This window comes from Ursus arctos, unplaced genomic scaffold, assembly GCF_023065955.2.
Source record: "Ursus arctos isolate Adak ecotype North America unplaced genomic scaffold, UrsArc2.0 scaffold_2, whole genome shotgun sequence".
Classification (NCBI taxonomy): Eukaryota; Metazoa; Chordata; class Mammalia; order Carnivora; family Ursidae; genus Ursus; species Ursus arctos.
In genome coordinates, this window is record NW_026622874.1 from 50,632,440 (window position 1) to 50,650,438 (window position 17,999).

Below are 17,999 nucleotides of genomic sequence, written 5' to 3' on the forward strand. Positions count from 1 at the left end.
GATCCTTGTGAAAATACAGAGCCTTTTCAGAGAAGATAACACGCTAAATGATCTCAAGTACTTGACAGGAACAAGAAGAAGAGTATAAAAGGGTTAGTACCTAATTCTGAAGGAGAAAGGAAAAGTTAAAGAACTTTAAGCAGAGAATGACATGATGAGATCCATGTTTTAGGAAGCTACGGAGGGGTGGGTAACCAGTATGAAAGCTGGACTGGAGGTGAGGGGAGTAATGCAGCAATGAAGTGGACAGATTTGAATAATGACAGTGGTGGTAGAGATGGCAAAGATGAGGCTATTTGAAAAATATTTCATAAGCCTTCCTAACATTACAGAATTGATACCTGGTTTGGGGATGGAAAATTAAAGAGGGAGAGAGAGAGATGAGATGTATTTCTAGTTTTGGCAGTCAGGTGGATAGTAAGAAATTGACAGGGAACGTAGGAAGAGAAGCAGATATGGTGGGGGACAGTATGAGGAATAATTACATTGATTACATATGTTTGCTTTGATTCTCCTATGGGTGTCCGAGTGCAGGTGTTCAGTATGCATTTGGGAGCATCCCTTTTGGAATTTAGGAAGAAAGAAGGGACTAAGAAGAAGTATTTGGAGACCACAAACTCCTGTGATAACTGAAAAATAAGAATTGATAAGGTTTTCTGTTAAGTGGTTGTATGTAGGAAGAAAAAGTTACAACTCTGGGAAACATTAGCATTTAAGGGGACAACATAGGAAACCACAAAGGGACATCTGTGATATGATTGAGAAATGACATAAGGATATAGTTTGCTAATTAAGTTAATTAGGTTTTGGTTGGAGAAAGCCAGATTGTGGGAACTGAGGGATTAAAAGATCAGAGATTAGAGACAGCAAATTCAGATTTACCTTTCAAGAAGTTTGGTGAAGGAAAGCAGGGAAACAAAGTAATAGCTTAAGGATCAGTGCTTTATGTTTTTCTCTCGGATGGGAGAAGCTTGAGCATGCTTGTCGTCAGAGAGGGGGGAGTTGTCAGAGAAAGCACATGAAGAGTGAAAGAATGGAGATGATTTCTAGTCCCATGGTAATCAGGAGTATGTGAGATATAAAACAGTTTAGAGGGGTTTGCCTAACAGAGACTAGAGATACTTCTTGCTCTGATGGAAGAGTAAGAAAGGAGTGCTGAAGAACATATATTCAGTCGAAGAGAAAGACCAGGTGGCTGTATGTATCAAGGATTGTGGAGATGAGAAATCATACGTTTGTAGTGGACTTGGGTGATAGAGCCAAGGGAGTTTCTCCAGTAGTGCTCAGTGCCGAGAACAGGAGCAAGAGAGAAAGAAGAACAGTATTGGCCTGATCAGGATTGGAGATGTAATAAGGTAGATACGACACACCAAGGGATGAGAAAACATAAAGATGCAAAGTATTCGAAATTGTGAGATCAGGAAGTGAGGAGGTGCTGGGTGGACAGAGCAGGACACAGGGATGTCGGGACTGGAGGGATGTTAAAGCAGATTGGTGACTCGAAAGGAATGAGAATTGTTGGGAAGATAGGAAGCTATGGTCAAAAATTTAATTTAAGATTTTGGAGTTGGGACAGTTCTCAGTGATCATAATGGAGAACTGACTTGAAGATGAAAGTATTGGCTACAGGACTCAGAGAAGTGTAAGTGTAATATGTACATTAAGGTGCCAGGAGAGTAGTAGAGAGTAAGATCAAAGTACATTGTGATCCACATGCCCAGATCCTCAGCGGAGCTGATGGGTTGATCTGGAAGTTACAGTCTGGGTAGAAATAAATGGTGGTTCAATGTCATGATGAGTTGAGCTGTGGAGCAGCATTCTCGAGATCTTATGGCCCCTGAGATTCAGGGCCGATGGTGAGAGAATGAAAGACTTCTAATGAAAGGGGTTAGAATCAGAGAAAATTAGGCTTTATCTTAGATGAGGGATAGATGTCCTGTTTGTGGGGGAAAAAAATATTAGCTAGAGTGGGCCTTCCATATAGGCATGGCAAAAGGAATAATTGTTGTAACCACAGAAGTAGCGGGCCGAGGAGTGTAAGAAAGGGCCGAGGAGTGTAGGAAAGGAGCGTAGATCAGTGGATCTAAAGCATTGAAGAAAGTTGATCAGAAGGATTCTTCAGCTGGCAATACTTCTGTAAAGAGGAGTGTGAATTTTAATGATTAATGGAAGGTCTGCTTTCAGATAGGTTATTTGACTAATTATGTCAAGTCTGAGCTTTTAGTGGGTGGGGGAAGCTATACTATCTGTAAAACCACTAAGGTAAATTTGGGCTCCTGAAGGAACATGCTTCTTCATTACCTTCTTTGTTTTTTTTACCGATGTTTTCAAAACTACGTATTAAAGTTTTCATATCTTTGGGATCCTGAAAACTGTACTAGCATCCAAAGTGTCCTTTATTCTTAAGCTTTTAGTTCCCTGTATAACCTGCTGCTTGCTTGGTATACGCATGAATTGAAAACTGTATCTGACAGAGTAGGTTTGTTACTACATTTCAGGAAGACCTTGGGAAAGTTGAGCATTCATGCAGCAAACAAGCCTTATAGACCAGCTAGATGAATTTCCTTGTAGTGCAGAGCAGAGATAGTGTGTAATGAAATCTCAGCGTCTGAGACGCAGATCCCACCAGACACTTGTGACCCGAGGCTGACTTCCTGGGAGGGCTGTGACCCTGGCTGAGTAGGTTCTGATATAACCTTCAGCAGCAGTTCTGCCCATGAATAGCGTGCAAAGTACCCAGAACAGCTGTGGTATAATCAAGATTGATTTGAAGTATGTGAATCAGAGGAATGAGAGAGAGGGAGAGAGAGAGAAAGAGGGAGAGTGAGTGTGTGTGTGTGTGTGTGTGTGTGTGTGTGTTTAAGTTCTCCAAGCTGTTGTGAAATTGTTGTTGGTGTTTTATTAGGACAGCTTCAGTAAGATTTTTGGGGGGGGCATAGGGAGAGGGAGAATCTTAATCAGACTCCTAACCTGGTGTAGAGCCTCATGTGGGGCTCCATCATAGAACCCTGAGATCAGGACCTCAGCCAAACTCAAGAGTCAGATGCTTAACCGACTGAGCCACCCAAGCTCCCTAGGACAGCTTCAATAGGATTTTATTTTACTTTTTTTTTTTCCTTTTATTTTTTAAGATTTTATTTATTTGAGAGAGAGGGAGTAAGTGAGAGAGAGAGCACGAGCACGGAGAGGGACGGAGGGAGAGGGAAAAGCAGACTCTCTGCTGAGCAGGGAGCCTAGCGCGGTGCTTGATCCCAGGACCCTGAGATCATGATCTGAGCTGAAGGCAGACACTTAACCAACTGAGCCACACAGGCGCCCCCTGTTAAGATTTTAATGAAAATTTTACAAAATCATTGTATCTGATTTGGGTAAGAAAAAAGAAAAAATGATTTTTTAAAGAGATGTTTCAGTTTTTTCTTTTTTTTTGTTTGTTTAAACTTACAATCTTCAATGAAAGAGCCACTAAAGAAATACCCTTTGGGACACCTAGGTGGCTTAGTTGGTTAAACATCCGTTTTGATTTTGGCTCAGGTCATGGTCTTGGGATCTAAGCTTGAGCCCTGCATCCGGTTCCTCTGCTCAGCGGGGAGTCTGTCCCACCCCATTCTGTCTTTCTCCCCTCTCTCCCTTCCCCTGCTCATGTTCTCCCTCTCTCCCGCCTCTAAAATAAATAAATAAATAAACTTAAAAAAAAAAAATGTCCTTTGATAAGAAAGATATTTATTTATACTTTGAAGGGGAAGGACTGGAATGAAATAAACATCAGCAAAGAAATTGATAGGCTGGTCAATCTAAATTAGTGATTATTTAATAAGTAATGGATGAGGGTTAAAACATGCTGTTAAAAATGGTGATTATCCATGAGGTGCCTGGGTGGCTCAGTCATTAAGCGTCTGCCTTTGGCTCAGGGCGTGATCCTGGGGTCCTGGGATCGAGCCCCGCATCAGGCTCCTCTGCTGGGAGCCTGCTTCTTCCTCTCCCACTCCCCCTGCCTGTGTTCCCTCTCTCACTGGCTGTCTCTCTCTCTGTCAAATAAATAAATAAAATCTTAAAAAAAAAAAATGGTGATTATCCAGGTAGAGACTGTGGTTGAAAGATTAGGGACCTTGAATTGCTTGGGAACATAGATGGATTTTTTTTTTTTTTAAAGACTGTTTTCAAATTGTGTATCATTTAATTTTGTACATAAGAAATAATGGTTATCACTGTGTGCCATCTTAAGAGAGAAAATCCACTTGCATTGTAGGTTGGTGACCATCCTGACTCAGTCAGATACCTGAATCAGTGCAGTTTCTCAGGTTCTCAATGGAAGTTGTATCTAGAAGAAGAGGGCACAGAATGAGTGACTCTCGCTTATGCTGGGAGAGAAGAACTCAGTCCTAACTCCTCTGTAACCATACTAATCCTCTGTTTTCTCTGTTCTTCTTGTACTGAAGGAAGAGCAGGATTGGGGTCAAGGGTTGCAGAAAGTGAAGTAGGAAGGCTCTAATCCTAGTGCCCATCTTTCCAGAGAACAAATGGTAGAAATGTTTGTCTTAGCTGTGCCATGGGATGCTGCAGGCTGCTGCCTCTTTCATCGAAAAGGTGATCTCAAGGGGGAGGAATCTCATGCCCTTTTCTGTCCCATCCTCCTACTCTGAAGATTCTGGGGTAGCACTTGAAGCTCTTTCTGGAGTGCTAGAACTGAAAAAATGAACTTGGTATGAGAAAACTGGTCATTGGTGTTAAAGTCGCCTTCCCTCCATTCTTCAGACATCTTTACTCATATCACCGAAAAGCTGTCAGTGTTGCTCTGCTACAAAACTTGTTGGCTCTGATGAAACAGAAACCTGACCTTGGGGTTAGTGCAGGAGGTGGTAATAATTGAATCTTTGCGCTGTTTCTATGTATGACACCAGAAGGTTCACATGGAAGCGAGGGTCATGTGCCTACAGCTTTATAGGAATCATTACTTCCAAGTTTTAGCTTTCGGTTAAATGTTTTCCTTTTATTTAGAAGGGACCCAGATGGTGCGCGGATACACTTGGTGTTCTGTCAGACGTGCCCTTCCCCTACCTACCTCATGCTTGACTTCTTCGATTTTGAAGTTTTACTTCGTTTCTGAACTTTTCCTTGAGCTTTGCCCTTCTCCCCACACAGGACTGAGCAGAGAATCCTCCCTCCTCTCTGATGGCATTCCACACTCCAGTGCCCGTCACACTGTGATTGTTCTTTCCCTTTCTTGCCCTCAAGCTTACGAGCTCCTGTAGAGTAAGTGTGGTATCTCACATCCCTCATCCGGTCCAGTTAGTCACTTGTTCTCTGGGCCAGTACCTGATCCGTGGGAAACTGTTCACTTGTGTCATCTCTGAAGTTCACAGGCATCTCTTGCCTGGCTCTCTGGAGGGAAGGTTCATGTTGATCTTACTTAATTGCCGCTGCTCTAAAAAACATGTTTTGTTTGTTTGTTATTCTGTTTTGTAGTAAAACTGTGCCCTTTGCTTTTCTGGTAGAACAAATACAGGCAGTTCTTAATTTTTAACTAGACGGATTTGCTTGGGAAGCTGATGTTTTTATTCTAGTACTTGAAAAAAACGAAAGTTTAAAGGGACTTTTTTTGTCTTGCCATTTCCTAGGAAGCAGAGGTAAGATCTTCAGCGGAAGGAATGAAGATAGAGAATAAATACCACCTTGTCCAAGACACGGTGATCAGTTATCCAGGGAGCAAGTGCCCTTGGCGATCATCTGTTTTCTAGCTCTGACGCTCTCCCCACTTACTCTGTGAATTTGGGCAGACCCTTTAATCTCTTCTAGGAGAGAGAAGGGGAAAGGAACCAGTCTGATTAGGCCTTCAGTTTTAATGCGTGCTGGGAGCTCACAGTCACGTGCAGGGAAAAGAGATAATCCATCAGAATTCTGAAAGGAAAGTGCTGCTGTTGGAAATAACATTTTTTTTTTTTTTTAATTTTAAAAGGAACTATACTGGGGGCACCTGGGTGGATCAGATTGTTGATTGTCTGCCTTCAGCTCGGGTCATGATCCCAGGGTCCTGGGGTTGAGCCTCCCCGCTCCCCCTCCAGCTCCCTGCTCAGTGGGGAGCTTGCTTCTCCCTCCCCCTCCTGCTGTGCTACCTTGGGCACACGTGCTCACGCTCTTACTCTCTCTGATAAATAAATAAATAAAATCTTTAAAAGAAAAGAAAAGGAACTATATTGGTAATTCTTCAGAGTTCCCTGTGGAATGTGTTTGTGTGTAAAGAAAATAATTTTCTAAGCCCTATTTAGATCATTAGGTTTTTTTTTTTATTTCCTTAAGTAATCTCCACACTCAGTGTGGGGCTTGAACTCATGATACCAAGATTAAGAGGCGCATGCTTCACTGACTTAGCGAGGTGCCCCAGTGAGTTTTTTGTTTTGTTTTGTTTTATTAGAAGAATAAAATTTTGAGGAAATTGAGCAGGAAATGTAAATGATAATTAATATCTAACATCTAATAATAATATTCCTATATCAGGTTCAAGATGTTGTTCCTATAACGAGTTACGACACTGCTGGCTCATTCCTTCTACTGGGATGTAACAATGGATCAATATATTACATAGGTAAGTTTATGGACACTTAGCCTGGTCCTACTTACTGATTTTTTAAAAATAAAATATTACCTTTTAAAATTTTAAATAGATGCATATTTTAATATTCAATATGTTTTTTAGATATGCAGAAGTTTCCTTTGCGAATGAAGGATAATGATCTTCTTGTAACTGAGCTTTATCACGATCCTTCAAATGATGCCATTACCGCGCTGAGTGTTTACCTCACACCCAAAACAAGTTAGTACCTGGCAAAACTCTTAAAAATTCTTGACCTTTTTTTGAGAATGTATGTTTATTTATTGGTTTATTATGCTAAAATTAATCCAGTCCTTTCTTTTTGAGAACTGCAGTTCGAAGGATATCCTCTTTCAGTCTACAGTTTATACTTGGTTATGTATTGAAGCCAAATAAGACCAGTAAACAAGCATAAGTTGAGGTGGGAAATTAAAACTTTTCCTCTTCTGAGTTACATTTAAGCAAAACATTACAGTATTTACTAAAATTATTTAAAAAAATCCCAAAACGATCTGCACATTTACCTTCCTATTTATCATAGCTGATTTTGATTTGAAATTAGGAGTCTTTTATTTTTTTTAGCCAAAAGTGAGAAAGTTTTCAGACTGTTAATCTCTGTTGGAAATTGCCTTATTTCCTTGGAAAACTTTTAACTTGTTTTGGAAAAAGACATTTTATCTGGAAGTTTAGTGTCTGAAGCTTTCCATGGTCTTTCCAAGGTCATTGTAATGAAATTTTATTAAGAATTTTTGTGTTTAGGGGCGCCTGGGTGGCACAGCGGTTAAGCGCCTGCCTTCGGCTCAGGGCGTGATCCCAGCGTTATGGGATCGAGCCCCACATCAGACTCCTCTGCTGGGAGCCTGCTTCTTCCTCTCCCACTCCCCCTGCTTGTGTTCCCTCTCTCGCTGGCTGTCTCTATCTCTGTCGAATAAATAAATAAAATCTTAAAAAAAAAAAAAAAAAAGAATTTTTGTGTTTATATTTTTACATTCTAGATTGAAAGATAAAACATAAATGGGAAATTTAAAGTTTATCTATAATGAAAGGAATTATAGGAAATATTAACACGTGTCCAACAATATTAATAAATTTGAATGTGTTACTTACATAAAATCATCGCTTTATTGAATTCATTGAAGGAAATCATCTTCAGTGTGAAACATTCTGATGTGTGCAGATGATTTCGATTAACGTCATAGCAGGATTTCAGCCATCTTGTGCTACACTAGGCCCACAAGCTGCTCTTTTTATTGATGGTCTCACACGCTGCTTTCGTGCAACAGAGTGGTTACAACAGACGCTGTGGCATGGGAAGTTGGAAATATTAGCCTAGGTGCCTTTTACAGAATGAGATGTGCATTTCTTTTCAATCTCATTAATAAGGGAGGAAAACACTTCTGCAGTGGCAGGGGGAGAATGGGGTCACTTTTTAGGTTAGAAATGTTTCCTGTGGTATGCTCTTTCTCTTTTGATTCAAGTATTTTCAGGTGAATCAGGAAGAATAACTATGAAAGCTAAAAGGTTCTCTACTTGTAATCCTTTTTAAGCATACTGGTCACTGAACTCCATTCTGTCTTTAAATATGGAATGGAGTCTGGACACTTGTCGTTAAAAAATAAAAAAATAAAAATTAAAAAAAAGCCACAGGTGAACTTGACACAGTGAGCTGTGCATAATTAGGTAAGTATGATGTAAGCAACGTCATGGGTGCATTTGTCTCAGAGCTAAGTACTTTGAATCTGTTAAATAGTATATACATGATTATTCAAAAAAGAACCAATAATATAGCAAAAGTAAAAGTAAAACTCATGGTTATTCTAGGCTAGAAGTGATAATGGAATGTTGCTTTAGGAATACTGTGTTATGTTGGTGGCATTCTTAGCCTGTCAGATTTACTGATTCTTTAAACATTTATTGAGGACCAGCCATGTCTCAGGTTGTAAGGTTACAGAGTTGTAAGGTGATACAAATAAAAAGATGGTTGTGATTCAGTCTCTGTGAGTAACGAGTAGAGATAGACTTGGAAATAGAGGAGTGGGTGTTAGAGTGGCTGTGAAAGACCCTAACAGACAGCACAGGGGAGGGCTGCACAAGTCTATCTGGGAGGGAGGGCTGGGAAAGGAGTTGTAAAGGAAACAATGATTTTAATACGGTGTCTGTGCTGGGCTGGGTTTGGCGCTCATAAAAGCACGGAATCCAGCTCTGCCGCTTTTCTACCAGGGCAGCTTTCTGTCATCATCTGATGTGCCGCCTTTCAACTTCTGACCTCACGTAGGTGTCTCTGGTAACTGGATCGAGATCGCCTATGGTACGAGCTCTGGAGCAGTGCGAGTGATTGTGCAGCACCCGGAGACGGTGGGATCGGGCCCGCAGCTTTTCCAGACTTTCACAGTTCACCGAAGCCCTGTTACAAAAATCATGCTGTCCGAGAAGCATCTTGTGTCAGGTAGAGTCCCGGTGAGGAGGTCTGCCTCATGTAAAACCTTGGTGCCTTGTGTGGAATTTTCTAGATACCTGCACATGGAAAAAATGGCAAAGTACTGCTTTATGTGAGAAAAACGTACTAAAAGAAATGGTAGAAGAGTTCGATAACTGAAGATATGTTATGGTTGTCTTTAAAAAAAGTGTTTTTTTTTTGCCTGGTTATAGAATACATAAATTTAGGCAAGATTTGACCATATCTTTTATTTACTCTCTATTCTAATATCTTGTTCTATGGCATATTTTAAAATACTTATCATACTCCTGTTGAGGTGTAGAGAAGTTTACCAAGTACAAATTTAATAGAAATTTGGTTGTATTGTCTTAAAGTTTAAAGCTAAAGTTGTAGATTTATGGGTGTATTTGTTGTTTGATCATTTTCTAAAAATATTAAAAACTAGTAGACTATATAAAGCAATTATTTGAAGAAAATTACATTTTTGTGCATTTGTTGTTCTTTAGTCATTAAATTTTTTAAAAATGTAGATACTAATTAGATGCTTAAATGGTACAGATTTTTAAGCTTAATGAGTGTGACACACAAAGCATGATGACCACACAGTAAAATTCCATTGATGAGGTTCATTGTATATGGAAATTTCTAAAGGGCTTTAATTTTATTTTGAGTCAGGTGTATCAGCAGAGCTTGCTTTTACATTAAATCTTTTGTAGATCAGTTCCTGCCTTAGACTTTTTATAAGCATCATTTTCATCTATCAAGTTTGTTTATGTGAAGATTACATAATATTGAAAGGGGATGCATCTTTCACTAATCTCCAGCCTGAGTAAACACTAAATGGAGCTGAAATATCTTGTCCATGAATGGATGGGTGGGTGGGTGTGCTTTTATTGATATCTAATTGTTTGAGTAAAAAGTCAGATTGTTTTGAGTATAATTATGCCCCCCTGAAACAATCCGTCTCCTCTTTAGGTTTTCTTTTTTTTTTTTTTTTTTAAAGATTTTATTTATTTATTCAACAGAGATAGAGACAGCCAGCGAGAGAGGGAACACAAGCAGGGGGAGTGGGAGAGGAAGAAGCAGGCTCATAGCGGAGGAGCCTGATGTGGAGCTCGATCCCATAACGCCGGGATCACGCCCTGAGCTGAAGGCAGACGCTAAACCGCTGTGCCACCCAGGCGCCCCAACCTCTTTAGGTTTTCATAAAGCGACTCACCTGCCTCACTGAAGAGTCTTGGTCACGCTCTTGCTGGTGCCTCCTCTTTGCCCAGTTACTAAGTATTGGCTTGCCTCAGGGCTCTTTCCTCGAGTCTCCATTCTTCCTTGTCTATAGTTTTCTTGGTGACTTGAGTGTTATCATCTGTATGCCAGTGACCCCCAGACTTTTTCTCTACCTGTGACCATTCGCAGAGTTCCAAACTTGTATATCTAGTGTCTGTCTCTGGTTGTATAGACATGTCGGAATTAACCTGGATAAGTAGTACTTTTGATATTTCGCTCAGAAGCCATCTTAGTACACAATATCACCGTGTGCTTCTCTCCTCAAGCTGAACACCTAGGAGCCATCCTTGGCTCCTCTCTTTCTCTCACCCCCACAAACGTGGAATCTATCAGTAAGTCCTTTTAGCTTTGCTTCAACATAGGTCACACATCTGACCACCGGTGGCCATTGCTGCCAGCCTGGTGGTTTTGTCATTTCTCCCCTAGATCACTGAGCTCAGGTCGTTTTGCCTGTTCCTCTCTTGCCTCTGGTACATGTTCCTTATGGTACATGGAGCCAGAAACAATCTTTTAAAAATGTAAACCGTATCTCCTTCCCAATGGCTTCCTATTGAATGCAGAATAAATAAATTAATAGAGCTTTTCCTGTTATGGGTCCTGTGTTCTTTTCAAGCCTCTTTTCCTCTCTACCCTTCATGTCACCTTTCTTATTGCTCACAACACCCTAACCCTTTGGCTTTTTGATTTCTTGAAAATGCTTCAGAACTTCTACACCTCTTTCTATTTGAATGTTTCACCCCTAGATAGATGTTTGGCTGCCTTCTTGTCATGCAGGTTCGTTTCCAGTACCGCCTGAGTGAGGCCGCCCGGTCTCAGTTTGCCAAACCTCTTTCCAGATCACTTTCTCTGTCACCATCTTGATCTGTTTTCTTCGTAGACTTCTCACTGCATCATTTTGTTTTGTTTGCTTGTTTATCATCTGTCTCCCTCTTCTAGAATCTAAGTTTTACAGTAGCAGAAGCTCTTTTACTCTGTTCTCAACGCTTACCGTACTTCTTGGCACAGAAAAGATGCTGAATAAATGTTACATAAAAAGAGGTAATTGGATCCTGTGAGAAAATAAGACTGTTTTGCAAGGTTATTGTGATATTGGAATGACCATACTCAGTAGTAATTGCTGTTATCTCAATGGTGATGACGTGATTGCAGGATGAGGTGCCAGAGAGCCACGTAGTGAAATCTGCATTTTAACATCAAATATTTCATGTAGGTTTGAAATTTAAATAAATTTGTCAAGAAAAATGTCCAGCTGAGCTAAAAATCTAGAGTATTTTATGTTTACTCAGTTATATTGTTCTGCCCCCTGGTGGATATCAACATATATGTAACGATATTCTTTTTCTTATAGTGTTAGTTTTCATGTCTTAAATAAAAAATGATTAATTTTAACAAAATAGCCGTAATTGCCTATTGAATCACTTAAAGTGTTTAAGGTATTTTCTTTATTTAAGGTATTTTTCTGAATCCTAGTAAGCTTAATAGTGAAATCAGGAAATTATTTTCCAGGAAGCTGATTAAGTAGCCTAGAACTAAATGTCTCCTTTTCACCAGAAACGGGCATCCTGAGATGTGAGAATTTTGTTATATAAGTAACACCTGTATGCTCTGAATTTTTATTGCAATTTTTAAAATTAAGTTTCTAAAGTTTTGTTTAAAATTTGCAACTGTGGCAATTTACCCAGTAGGAAAGGTATGTATAGAAGAAAGTTTGGATACTTTCCTAGTATTTACTGGTGAGTTCATAGCTCATTGGCTAATAATGGCACATTCTCTGGAATCTAAATAACTTGCACTTTTCCATTTAAAAGGGCACTTCTTTATTAAGGCGTGCCGCAAATTACTTTTTTTTACATTAATAATATCAGTTGCTGGTTTATATTTTCTGAAGGAGTAGTTACTCAGATCAAAAAACAACAGAGGTAGGGTACTTGTTAGATAGCTCAGTATGTATCCACTTAATATTATTTACATGAAAAAAAAACTAGTTGGAGTATGTTTCTTGAATGCAAACTTTCTTATTTTATATAAAAATAGTTCTTAACTTTAATTTTCCTTACTGTAATTATGGTGGGCGGTACAAGCTTTTTGACAAGTTTAATTTGTGCAGTAAATTTTCAGTAACTCCTGATCTAGGTTGTTTAATATTTAACATAAGCAGTTTCAGTGGTTGAAAAAAATAAACTAGGCAGCTCATTTGCTATTTAGTTACGCCACAGAACAGAATAATATTCAGCATCTTTTCTCTTGCATATTTTTTTTTAACATTTTCTCCATTTATACTCTACAGGCTCTTTTATAAGGACCCATAGATTTACTTACATACCTTATATTTGTAGCAAAGTAACTGTATTCAGTTCTTTCAGTTTTGTTGGCCAGGTACAGATGAAGCATAATTTTAGAATAAATGTATCATTTGCCACTCAAAATATGCGGTGATCTATTTAAGATAGATCATAGTTTAAAAAGTTAAAATGTGTTTATAAAAGTCATCTTGTTGGTGCTTTTATAATCTATAACAACTTTTTTTGTTTTCTTTCCTAGTGTGTGCAGATAATAATCATGTCCGGACATGGACAGTAACACGATTCCGAGGAATGATCTCTACTCAACCAGGTTCTACTCCGTTAGCGTCGTTCAAGATACTATCTCTGGAGGAGACAGAAAGTCATGGAAGCTATTCCTCTGGAAACGACATAGGTGGGTTAGATAACTTGGGGGCATTTTCAAATACTTCGTGGGCAATGCAGAAGTAGTATGTTAACTGTAGTAGAAACCTAAAACTGCGTTTCAAATAGAAATTTTTCACTTTAATTTTAAAACTCATTTAAAACAAATTTAATGTGTTTCTTAGTTTTATAAATTCACTAATTATAGCATTTTTTTGTTTAAAAAGTTGAGAGCAAAGTTTTCATCTATTTATCATTTCCTTATTTAAATAATATCTCCAAATGCTAACCACTTTAGTTTATAATTAAAAGCCATGATAGCTGTGCACATTTGACACTTGAAGTTTTTTTTTTTTTCTTTTATTGCTAATGATCTGAAAATAAAATTTGAAGCTAGAAAAGGGCTGGCGGTATTATGTGCTGGCAGTTGTTTTGATGGCATCGTGATTGATGGCTTTCAGGAAATGATACAGCATGTCTCCGTCGATACGCTCGGATTTCAGCAAAAAATACATGAAGTTGGTGTGATTTGTCCCTCGTGACAGCATATGACACACGTGCATGTGGATTCTCACACACACACGCATGCATGGTCTTCACAGAGACAGATCATTTTCCCCAGGGACCCTTTTGGAAGAATCTCTATGGTATACGCATTGTGTCTCACGTACTTTTAATAGCTCCATAGGACCTGCTCATGGACTCATGTGCCTTTCTGATCATTTTTTTAATAAGCAGAAATTGTAGCACTGATGGAAAATAGGGAGTACGTGAGAGTTGTTTTATGTGAAACATTTAAATGTATGTCCATCCAGAATATGCTCCTACAGTAAAGATTTCAAAAATAGTTACTTTAAAAAATACAAGCTACTTAGGAAAATTGTACTACCACAGTCCTAGTGTTTTTAGAAAAAGAAGCACTCAGTTTTGCTGATTTTAACAATTGCTCTTTGACCCAGTTTTCAATGTGATCTAGGCACTGAAAGTTTAGTTTTATGTCATCAGTGAATTTTTTTCCTGATTCATTGAGGTATAATTGACATGTAACATTGTGCAGGTTTAAGTTGTAGCATCAACAGAATTGTATTGAGTGCCTTTGCTCCAGGTATTAGAAATCTTAAAAAAAAAAAGAAATGCAGTGAACCTCAAGTTACAGCGTAGTGACCAGTGGGAATAAAAAGCAAACAGTTGCACGGGGCAAGGCGTCCAGGGGAGTGCTAGTCTCCATGCTGGGTGTCGTGGCCTGCCGTCGCGGTTAAGCTCCTCAACAATTTTATGAGGGAGATTATATCCCCACTTAACATTGATGGAAACTGACACTCAGAGAACACTTTCTAGAGGTCTTAGTGTTTGAACTCAAACTTTGAACTGAGATGTGAAGGTATAGAATATTATAGGATTGGGACTTTGCTGGCAGAGAAAACAGCATGCTCGAAGGATAGAACCTGACAAGTTTAGAAAATGTCAAGAAGGTCATTAGTAGTTGCTGGTATGTGGGTAAGAATAGTAGGACATGAGACTGGGTGGAAGGGCAGGGGTCAGATCACGAAGGTCAGATCAGGGAGAACATGTATAATGTGAATAAACAGATGTTTAGAGACAGCCCAGTAAATTACAACAGCCTTGTAAAATATTTGAAAGAGGGCAGGGAGATTTTTTTTCTTTTTTTTCTGTTTATAGTTCTCTTTAAAAAAATATTTTCAGAGCTAGACATTCAGATTAGTGGACAGAATAGAAAGTGCAGTTTTGGAGGCTGCTGTGGGTGGGATCTGGATGGCAGTGGGCAGTTGAGTAATAAATATTGGAGGCAATTGTGAAAGAAAGAATGGAGCTAATTAGAAGGCAAGTTCAGAGGCCATCTTTCTGATTGCTGCTTCCTTCTTCACCATAGAAGATGGGACACAGCTGAGCACATTTGTGCTCTGAAGGAAAGGAGCCAATTTGGGGAGAGGAGATGGAGAAACTTAAGTGTGGAGGGAAGGTGTGGGTAATAAACTGAGGTACGAAAAGTTACTTGAGAATCTCCCATGAAGATAAAGATCAAAGGGAGAGAAGATACCGTCCCAGAACCCTCATTCCTAGTAATTTTATTCATCATCACTATTTTGACTTTGGTTATGAGTTATTAAATGAGGACTATCATTTCTTCTCAGTAGAATCAGACGTCAGAAAACTGTCCAGTAAGTGAGCAACTGCATAGCTTAGTGAGGAGCCCGGCATCTTGGGTGTGAACTCCAGTTCCGTTAGGTGGGACCTGTGAGATCTGTGGCTCACTAATCTCTTGATGCCTTACTTTTCTCATCTGTAAAATGAAGGTAATAAACGTGTATCCCTTATGTGGTTATCCTGATGATTAAAATGAGTTACTTGCCAAGCGTTTGCTGTGACACACAGTGAGCATAGTGTGGGGATTTGCTAGCTAATAAAGACGTTCCATTTATTAATTAGGTGTGATTCACGTAAGGTAAAATTATGTCATACATCACATACTTTTTGTGAATAACGAGTTGGTGTTATTTTAGCTAATTAGTATGATAACGAGAATTACTAGAATTTTATGTTTAAGTTTTGCATGAAACACTTTTTTTATATTGTTGAGAATCTTTATAAAATATATGAGCTTATTCACCTGCCTTGCCAAGTACAACCAAGTAAAAATAATTGAATCTTTTTTCTTTTTTTTAGATTGAAAACCTTGCAGGATGCAACAGGCTTCTGATTAATTAAATTCTATTTAATGAGGTTGCACTTTATTTCTTTAAGAGTTTGCATTTGGCTTTGCAAAAAAGAGTAAAATCTGTAATACATAATTTTACTTATATATGCTTTTGCTGAAGTGACAAGAAACGGAGCACATTCTCAGAGATAAAACATGTAGAGCCTGTATTGTAACAGGTCTCGCTCTAGTTCTCTTCATGTCTAGTCTTACGCAAGTGAATGCCTTCAGCTTCCGTGGCCTTAGTGCATAGAGTATAACTTGAAATATTATGTTTCTTTAAAAGGGGTTTCATGCAGGTGGGAGCCCTTGCAGGACTTCGTTCTATGTTTGACGTGGACGTGGAACACAAGGCCATCTGTTGATGGGCATGAAAAAGTCTTTTTTTACCCGTTTGGTATTAATAATAACATTCCTTTTGTTCAATGAAACCAACTGAATTTCAGTTAATTTGTTCTGACACTGTCTGTTTTCTGACCAAGGGCCTTTCGGAGAGCGAGATGATCAGCAGGTGTTTATCCAGAAAGTTGTGCCCATCACCAACAAACTGTTTGTAAGGCTCTCATCCACTGGGAAAAGGTAAACATTTACTGTAGAGGTATTTACATTCAGAAGTCACTTTTGTCTTAAAAAACCTGTTGAATAATTTGGCATACTCATGAAGGAGTACTGCCAGAAACAAATTGTTGAAAAAAGAAATCTAGTTATTATCTTGTGATTGTTTGAGCTTAAAATTAAGACAGAGTATTTAGTCCTATTCTCTAGCATTTATTTAAGATTTTCACCGATGCTGTGGACAGTGAAGAAGGACAAGTGATAGAGCAAGAAGCCGTGAATTTGACGGCAGACGGCCGAACTAAGTTCTCATTTTGGCTCTTGCTCTTACTAGCTCTGTAAATTCAACTTGTTACTTTGTTTCTCTGAGCCCCCAGTTTCTTTATAAAATAAGGTTCACCTACCTTGGCAGGATGTCATAAGATAAAATGAGTTAAAAAAAATATCTTGTGTGGTCCCTGACACTAAGAGATGCACGATATACTTTCTCCTTTTCCATTTGAGTGAAATTTGACTTCTTTTAAATTATTACATATAGCTTCAGACAGATTGAGCTGTACATTTCTCTCCTTTAAAAACATAAGATTTTTTGCATACCAGACAAATGAAAAAGGTAGAATTCCTATTAATAGTAGTTAAAAAGATTATGGATTTTCTTATTAATGTTACAGATGCTACTGATACTGGTGCTCTTCAGCATATAGTCTCTAATATTTGAATGAATAGTCTCTTGGAGATACATTTTCTTTCCATCAAAGTTCATTGCAGGTAGTCATCAGCAGTTGTTAAATGAATCGATTCCAAAAAATGATTTTTACGTTCTAAACTTTTTGTCACCTTGCTTTTTTAAAGAAAATGTATTAGAAGCCTGTAATGTAGTTAGAAGTTAAATTATTATCTTGAGAAATGTTATAAATCGTTGTGATTTATTGTGTTAACTGCATATTCAGTGAAGATGCTGCCAAACATTTATTAAAACTGCTGCGTAACATCCTCTTAACAATGTAGTATTTCGTGTCCATGTTCAATTCTAGTGTCCTCCCTCTTCTGTTGCTTTAAAGATTTCCTTACTTATTTTAGAGAGAGATCAAGCAGGAGGGGGGAGGCGCAGCGGGAGAGGGAGAGAGAAACCCAAGCATCTGCTCCCTGACCCAGAGCTCGATCACGACTCCGAGATCAGACCTGAGACTAAACCTAGAGTTGCAAGCTCAGCCGACTGTGCCACCCCAGTGCCCCTCTTCTGTCACTTTGAACAGTAGCAGTGTGTTGTTATCAGTTATAATCTCTGCATAGCAAAACAGATTTTGTAATTTTTACATTTATGATTCCAGAGGAAAAGGTATGTTTATAAAAATCAGAAATTACTTTGTAGAATTAAATAGGAACCAACCGTTTATGAAGCTAACGTGAAGCAAAGCTTTTATTTAAAGAGAGTTCAATAAGAACTAGGATGATCGGTAGGGGAAGAAAGGGATAAAGAAAGGGGGGGTAATCAGAAGGGGGAATGAAACATGAGAGACTATGGACTATGAGAAACAAACTGAGGACTTCAGAGGGGAGGGGGGTGGGGGAATGGGATAGACCGGTGATGGGTAGTAAGGAGGGCACGTATTGCATGGTGCACTGGGTGTTATACACAACTAATGAATCATCGAGCCTTACATCGGAAACCGGGGATGTACTGTATGGTGACTAACATAATATAATAAAAAATCATGTAAAAAAAAAAAAAAAGTAAAGAGAGTTCAGATTCTT

The 17,999-nt window shown here is 38.8% G+C and overlaps 1 protein-coding gene across 4 annotated transcripts in view; it reads left to right on the forward strand.

Moving 5' to 3' along the window:
* Positions 1–17,999, forward strand: part of KCTD3 (potassium channel tetramerization domain containing 3) — a 52,178-nt gene that overhangs the window by 29,731 nt on the left and 4,448 nt on the right. For all 4 annotated transcript variants that reach the window (XM_026517349.4, XM_026517348.4, XM_057315190.1 and 1 more), the window contains 5 exons: positions 6,493–6,580; positions 6,692–6,808; positions 8,862–9,032; positions 12,849–13,004; positions 16,172–16,268. In XM_026517349.4, the coding sequence (XP_026373134.1) occupies positions 6,493–6,580; positions 6,692–6,808; positions 8,862–9,032; positions 12,849–13,004; positions 16,172–16,268 (629 nt within the window). The remainder of the gene's footprint in view (positions 1–6,492; positions 6,581–6,691; positions 6,809–8,861; positions 9,033–12,848; positions 13,005–16,171; positions 16,269–17,999) is intronic.